This window comes from Cyprinodon variegatus, unplaced genomic scaffold (assembly GCF_000732505.1).
Source record: "Cyprinodon variegatus isolate N-32 unplaced genomic scaffold, C_variegatus-1.0 Scaffold213, whole genome shotgun sequence".
Taxonomy (NCBI): Eukaryota; Metazoa; Chordata; class Actinopteri; order Cyprinodontiformes; family Cyprinodontidae; genus Cyprinodon; species Cyprinodon variegatus.
Window position 1 is genome coordinate 1,037,208 of NW_015150666.1, and position 8,123 is coordinate 1,045,330.

Sequence of the window (8,123 nt, forward strand, 5' to 3'; positions counted from 1 at the left end):
TTTATTTGTTCATTTTTTTTTTTTTTAATAATCGATTTTTGCCTTCAAGAATCGATTCAGTAGATCACAAAAATTAGAATCACGATTCATCGATTTTACGATTATTTTGCACACCCTTAATTGTGGGTATTTAAAAGTTTTTACCTCAAACCATATTTTCACTTCCAGCCTCTACAAACAGCAATGGGAGAACCCCGACAGCCTGGCCAGCTACAGAGACCTTTGGCTGGGGAGGCCCAAGCTGCCCCCTTGCATATCTGCTGCTCCGAACAAGAACCAGATTTTTTAGTAAGATCATAATCTTGATGAACTTACTGCACATGGGATGTTTGGAGGTGGACTTTCTCACTTAAAAACTTGTTAAAACAATTTTTCCACCTCATCAAAGTAAATAAAGCTAAGCTGCTCTCAAGCTTGTAACAACAGAACAGAGCAGATAAGCAACAAGTGCGTCGAAGCGTCAAAGCATCTTGACCAGCGCTTGACCCAGTGTCCCAAGTTTTGGCTTTTAAGTGTATTTGACGTCCAAAACGCATGCGGTGTTAACGCACCATTAGAACTTTTTTTTACTATTTCTAATAAAGTTCAATAACTTCTGTATTTATGCATATCCATTTTGCAAAAGCACATCGATTTGACTATTTTACCACCTGAACAGGGTTTGTACTATGGTACTTAAGAAAAAAGCAAATCAGCTTCTATCTACAAATAGTGTTCAACTGAATGGTCTTTTCTGACCAGCTAACCAACCTTCACATGTTTAATGTCACCTACGTAGCTTGTAACAACTGCAAATTCTCATGGCTTTCAATTTAGGTGGACGAGCACATTCTGATAAGTTTGCAGACCCTAAACCTGCTTTAAATATCACTGCAACTATTATATCAGACTTGCCTGGCTTTTTTATTGGATCTTTCTAATAATATTTGCTCACTTAGCCATCTGAGGCCCTTACAGAGTTATTATACTGAGGTTAAACTACATACAGGTAAAGGCTTAATTCCTACTGAGGAAAGTTGCAGGCAGTTATTTACAATGACTTTTGTTATTAAGGGATGTCAAAGTAAAGGAGGACAAAAATAGACAAAGTGCTTTAGATTTTTCCTTCCAATTCACAGTTATTTATTACTTGGTGTAGATCTATAACAAAGCAATCCCTATGGCTTATATTGAGGTCTCTCACAGCAACATGGCAAAATATGACAAAGTTCAAATTGTTTTTAGAATTTTGCAAGGACCCTTATCCAGAGATCAGAGATTAAAAGGGAATGTTACCTTGCAGGTTTTTTCCCCCCTTGCTTTGTTTCATGGCTACTGTGAAAAGAGATTAGAGCTTATCCTATATGTGGTTGACTAGAGCCAGACTAGCAAGAACGCCAATAAGAACTTTCCTCATATAAACACAAAAAAAAATTTTATTTTGGTTTTTGAAACAAGAAATGAGCTTAATTTCTCATCTGTATTCATCTTTTGAGAAGCTGGTGCTTAACTTAAATTATTTTATCCGGTGTTTGCAAGATTTTAAAGTCAGTGCAGCAACAACAATAATGATGTTCATCAATAAGGGTTATTTGGAGGTTTACAGATGGGAGGGGGGGAGCAGCGACTACAAAGAGGGGGGCTAGGGAGCCAAATGGTGCAGTCTGGGGTTGGGGGGTTAAGTAGAGCTGAAAGAACAGGGGGAAGGGTAAGGGTGAGAGGACAGGGGTGTCAGGGAAGCGGATAATGCCATTTGGGTCATAGAGCTGGTGTGAATCTGCCCATAGATTTAAATTGAAATTTTAAACATCTTCAGGTGGCGTGAAAGATAAGAGCGAAGGATTTGGGATGGGTCTCGTAATTACTGCTCAGGTTAAACCATTTTAGTTCATACATTATTCAGAAGATCAACTTGTATGTAATCGGCACCCTTTATTCAGACGCATGGAAATGTCCTCGAGGGAATAAACTAACCTTTAAAACAGCTGAGCTGCACTCAGAATAACAATGCCAAAAGGAAGAGATCAGAATCAATAAAATCTGGCTAACAAAAATCAGGCACTTTTTTCATTAGCTCTGAAACAGAATGTTTAAACATTTTCATTTTGTTTTACTTCCATGAATCCTTCAGCGTATTTTATTGCAGGAGGAAGCACATGGTGGAAAACACAGACAAAATACACCCATGCTTTCCTAATAACGTCAGGAATGTTTTATCTTCATAAAGCATTTTCTAGAAAGCTAATGGAACACGGTCATTGCAAGCTGGCCTATCTGACAACAGTTTAAACAATGTGTCAGTGTCCTGAATGCGATGTCAATGCGGGCTATTACTATGAGTCATTTCATTAGAAATCTCAAACTAACTGACTGTGTGGGCCATTACGCTGTTGAAACAGACTCCCGGCTGATGTGACAGTCATGAGAGGCCAGCTGAGAAGAGTTAACACTGACACCACAGGGATGATGGCGCTCCATAATGACCCTGTTAGCGTGGATTCAGGAAACGAGCCATCACAACAACTGAGGGCTCCGTTTCACCCTGGGCATGGGACCCCGTCAACAAAAAAACATACAAAAGTTTCTCAGTGTCATAGTAATTTCACAAAAATGTAAATAAAGAACGACATTTATCCCTACTGCTGCTAAAATAATGCAGTATTACACCGATAATAAAGCTTACTATATAGAATATTAAGACTTTCTCACATATTAGCAGCTCAGCTAGTTGGGATGTCAGTTCCAGAAGCCAGTTATGTGTTTGGTCATAGCTTACTTCTTTAACACCAATTAGATGGATTGATAAGCCGTCATTGTGTATTTTCCGCAGAGTGACTTTTGTTCCAACCGAATATATTTTTCAAATAACCAAATTTCTCCTGCTCTAAAGGTAAGATGAAGGATCTCCCTTTCAGCCAGGAGACAGGCAGTGCATAGCAACATTTTAAAGAATGGCAGATCTCTGTTACTGTTCCATGCAACTTGAGTAAACTCCTGTCACTTTGGCGTTTTCTATGGCATTTAATTTGAAGCAATTAAATCACAGGAAGTGCATGAGACAAACAATCTATTTTAGGACCCTAGGGTATGTGGATACGCTGAGGTAAGCAGTGCCTATTATACAAAGTATTAACATTTTAAATGAAAAAAAAAAAAAAAAAACGTAAACAACATGTGAACTAATCCTAGATTAAACTATACAAAATGCCCAGGATCCCATACAGTGTTATTTATATATTTATATATAAACAACTTAATCCCAGTTTAAATGTTTCGACTAGGCTTGAAATGGTGATAACCACTTCTAGGACTAAGTCCTATGGAGCTGGGTCATGAGCTGCAACACTGACCTCCTGCTGAGCCATTGTTTATGGTTGTTGTGTAATAATCTACCACACATCCTTCTGGTCCAGATACTTTCACTATTTCATTAAAACCTTATTATTATTTGTCTACACATTCTATCTATCTATCTATCTATCTATCTATCTATCTATCTATCTATCTATCTATCTATCTATCTATCTATCTATCTATCTATCTATCTATCCTTTTATATAGCATATATTTATATCTGCTTTTTTCTGTTTTTATCAGGAGCTTTGTGATAATGCACACAAGCATGCATGGTGAATGTGCAGTTGAACAACATAAAAATCTGTCTAATGTAATTTAGCATTTTAATTTAAGGTTGTCGTGTTATAAGACTCCCATACCTCCCCCTAGCAGTCAGCCGCAGATAGGGTCTAAGATTAAAGTATTTTTAGTTGCGTGTGCCTCAATAAATTTTTTGTTAATCACTCGCTGGCATAATACTCAACGTTTTGGTTTACAAAGTCTGTAAATCACATGCTTATGTAACTTATCTCTTGGGCTTATCCCTTGATTTAGTGTCCAGCTTGAGATTTTCAGCACGCAGGCCAACATTTACATTTTCAAAAAGTATTTTTTTTTCCTATCGGCAACTTCACACCAGGACCCTAATACCGTCACACCAGGGATTTCACCATGAAACGTCTTACCACAGGACTCAGGCTTTCCCTCTGCAAGCACACTGCTGTTGCCACTCGTCTCCACCACCAGAGCTTCTGCTCACAGCCCCCAACAGACAGCACAGCAGCACACAAAAACGTAAAAAAAATAAACAACAACCAACACATAAAAAGGAAACACAACAAAGGAGAGAAAAAAAAATGATGAGGAAGAAACAATGATGGAAGAAGAAAAAAAACTAAATGAGCAAAAGGGCAGTTAAAAAAAACAATCAGTTTGAATTGAAGAGACAAGTCACTAAAGGGTTTCCTTTTGAAAATATAAAAGTCTACATCTGTGCGATGTAGAATCCACTGCCCATTACTACAGGTCATAAACATCCAAAAATCATGATCAACAAACTTAAATCAAGAGAACAGTTCATGCAACATGCAGAAACAACAAAGACATGAGGAAACCAACAGCATGCAAACATGCTACGACATTTTTTTTAAATGAACAGTGTCCTTAAATAAAGGGGAAAATGTTGATGTAAATGTCATATAGCTTTAACCCTCCTTGCCCATAGTGGATTATATTCAATAATCATATCATTTCAGATGTAAAGAAAAAAAATGATTTGCAGTGACACAAAATAAAACCCAGTGGTTATGTTGAGACATACTTGTATGGCTGCATCATACAGAGATAAGCTGCCATGCACTACAGAGGATTTTCTTTTTTGTTTTGAAAACAGAGGTTTTAATCATATCTTTCAATGTGCTGCGCTGATTGCTGTCAAAGTCACCATGTCATGTGCTGGAACCTCAACAGTCTTACCCTGCAAATATGTGGGGTGTGAGTTTGGAGGAGACATAGAGGTTTTTCTGTGTCCTTCACATACAGTGGGATGAAAATATTTTTACCTCAAAGAATTTCTTATATATTTTTTTAGATTTGGCAACAAGCCCCGAGCCTTTCACTTTACTATGGGACATCGACATGTGACGGGGAAGCTGGAATCAAAACCCAGTAATTTTGAAAGATTACTAATATTCTCACTGGCCACAGTCACCAAGTCATACATCACTTCAATGATAAGGTTGAACAAACTCTTCATAAGAAGATCTGTTAAAGTATCATTTCTGCAAGGTCACCTATTATTCGAAACTTCAAATAAATAGATTGAAATAAGATATAAGTAATTTATTTTATTGAGTGTATGAGGTATTGTCTCTAAATAACTATCACAAATAAATAATTTATATTTTCAGCAGGTTCAAATATTGCACTTTGTCCAAATACAAGCTTAAGTTTTTTTCATGATTTTGTCCCTAAAACTTTTCAAATAATTATAATTTTGACTTAACTGGAGCCCTTTTTGTGGGACTTTACATGTTTCTCTTAACTCCAAGTATAAGCTTACACAAAGTGATTAAAGCATAAGTCCTGTTTAACCATGCATTCTTTCAAATGGTTAACAACATATTTTACTCAACAGGCTTGTGCCTGTTAGAGAGAGGAAAAGCTGGGACTGAGAGGAACACTCAGAGGCAGTCACAAGACCTGAGACTGTAGAAGAGCAAAGCCTGAAAATCAGACTAAAGTTACCTGTAGGGTCAAACTCATTGGAGGGAAGTGAGGTTTTGTCGCTTTTAGGTTTCTTGTCTGGGGGATGGTCCTTACTGAGAATGCTGCTGGTTCTGAGGAGAGATCGACATTGTGTGAGAAACAATTTAAGAACAAGAAAAATGTTCTACAAAAAAAGTATTGATGTGCATTCAGCCTCCTTTAATCTGACACTCATAAATAAACTCAAATACAACCTACTGTTGTATTTGAAAAGAACAGAGTATTATTTAGAGAAGTAGTCAAGAGGCACATGATAACACTGGAGGAGCTATAAACACACTGATCAGTTAAACCAAGCGATGATGTAGAACCATCTATTTCTTGTGCAATCTGAAATCCTCAAGAAGACTGCAATTTTAAAAGGATTAACTAGCTTGGTTTTTATATTTATTAAGCAATAAAACATGTAATGTGTGTATACAGATACTATGGTCTGCTCTTTCTTGGCTTGCATGCAATGTGCTACGCGTGATGGCAAACATACTATACATCAATCCCCCCACATTGAAACATGGTAGATGCAGGATCATGCTGTGGGTATGTTTGTCTTCGTGATATTGTATTTTCTTCATATCATCCAGCCCTAGTAGAAATAAACCCAATAATATTTGCAGTTGAAAATGCAGGTAAAGATGTTGGGTAGAATAGATAATTATGCAACCAACGCTCAGGTTATTATTTGTGAAGAAAACAGCCTGGAAACCATTTGTCAATTTCATTCAATGTCACAATCATGCACTATCATTGTTTGGCTCTATCACATGAAATTTTCATCAGATAAAGTAAACTTTGTGGCTGAAACATGACATGTATGTACATATATCTGTGCTAATATCCTGGATAGGCACGAAAGTCAGGCAAGTGCATAACGGTTGTTCAATTCAGTGCAAAGAATGGTGTTACTCAAAGACTCTCCAGTGAATGAAGTGTCTACTGTATAATGTAAGAGTCAGGGAGGATGTGGAGCAACTCTGCTGAGAGCCCAGAAAAGAGCCCCACATAAAAGACATCCTAGTGCAGAGATGCCATGGGACGAGTCTCCTGCTTGAACCATCTGAAGCCATGTATGGGTGGTTCTGCCTATGCTGGCCCCAACTGTGAAAGGCCACTGTTCACAATGTAAAGCAGTTATGGGCTGCCCATAGAAGAGGGACCCCTTTGTCCTGTGTGTGCATGCATTCATGAATGAGTGGGGGGTTGGTGGGGTGCGTTAGGTCTAAATGTTGAAGACTTCTATGTTTTACCACAGCAGGCAAAGTAAAAATGTTCTCTCATCTGAAGCTCTCTGTTTACACTAGTGGGTATAAGTGTTTAGGCAGACAACGCTGTCAAAAACATTCACATATCGATAAGAAGGTTTATTAAAAATCTTACCTTATTGCTTTCTTGGTAAACCTGTAAAGTAAATAGAACAATAATTAGACTTGTAACCTAAAAAAAACAAACAAATGACGAGCTATCTGAGCTGAGATAGGGGATATAAAAACCAAGACGGCATTCACATTTACTCTAAAGGGTCATACAGTGGTAAACATGATAATCCTGATCAAACATCAGAGTTCTTCAGCTGCAGATTAAAACCTTTCCAGGTCAAATCTCCTCTGCCTTTCAGATTTTTGCTTTGTGTGCGGCTGTTGCACTTTAATTCCTTGAAGGCACCCAAAATTCATTACAGTAAGCAGCAAGGGGTTTATACATGGACCGACAAAGCACTGAGCAAAAGGGAGAGATGGGCTTTTTGAAAGAATATACATAAATAAAACATGTATTCATTTAATAATACATTTATCTACAAAATAGAGTAGACTGGGATTTTTTTAAAGAATGACAGTTAAAAATCGAAATATTACTCGAAAAAAATAATCCCTTGATGCTACATAGGACAAGAACCTTAATCTCTATGCCTTCACAAACACTAAACTCTGTAGTTCAGTTAATTCAGATTCATTTTTACACTAAGGTTACCTGATTTTGATAAATAAATTGGACCTTAAACACTACAGAACAGCCATAGTTCAGGGAAGATAAAAAGAGTGGTACATATCCGAGGGCTTTTTTCTGGGGTGGATTTATCTCTGGTAATCTGATTTGACTCTTGTTCCTGGAGTTGAAGTGGTAAACATTTGACCAGTGTTGTATAGTAATGAAGTAAAAATACTTCACTACTGTACTTAAGTATATTTTGGAGTGCTTTACTTTCCAAGATTATACATTTTTTTTTAACTTTCACTTTTACTTCACTACATTTACAAACTTAATTGCATACTTTTACTCCGATCCATTTTTAATGTTTGGTTTAGTTACTAAGTAAAAAAAAAAAAAAAGACACACACAAGCCATTTCAGATACTTTAAGACTTTTACTCAAGTAACATTTCAGTCAGTGACTTGGACTTTTACCAAAGTAATATTTTGGAGAGGTACTTATACTTTTACTTGACTCCGAGATTTCAGTACTTTATACAACACTGCATTTGACACCAACAAACAGTGTGTGGTGTAGCAGAGCAGCTCAATATATTAGGGATGCACGATATAATC

General features: G+C 37.1%; 1 protein-coding gene across 4 annotated transcripts in view; it reads right to left on the reverse strand.

The window, feature by feature from the left end:
- arhgef12 (Rho guanine nucleotide exchange factor 12) overlaps positions 1 to 8,123 on the reverse strand; it is a 73,663-nt gene that overhangs the window by 33,785 nt on the left and 31,755 nt on the right. For 2 of the 4 annotated variants that reach the window (XM_015380424.1, XM_015380423.1), the window contains exons 2-4: positions 6,958 to 6,978; positions 5,563 to 5,654; positions 4,002 to 4,067 (exon numbers count right to left, since the gene is read on the reverse strand). In XM_015380424.1, the coding sequence (XP_015235910.1) occupies positions 4,002 to 4,067; positions 5,563 to 5,654; positions 6,958 to 6,978 (179 nt within the window). The remainder of the gene's footprint in view (positions 1 to 4,001; positions 4,068 to 5,562; positions 5,655 to 6,957; positions 6,979 to 8,123) is intronic. The other 2 variants (XM_015380426.1, XM_015380425.1) reach the window with 1 other exon arrangement.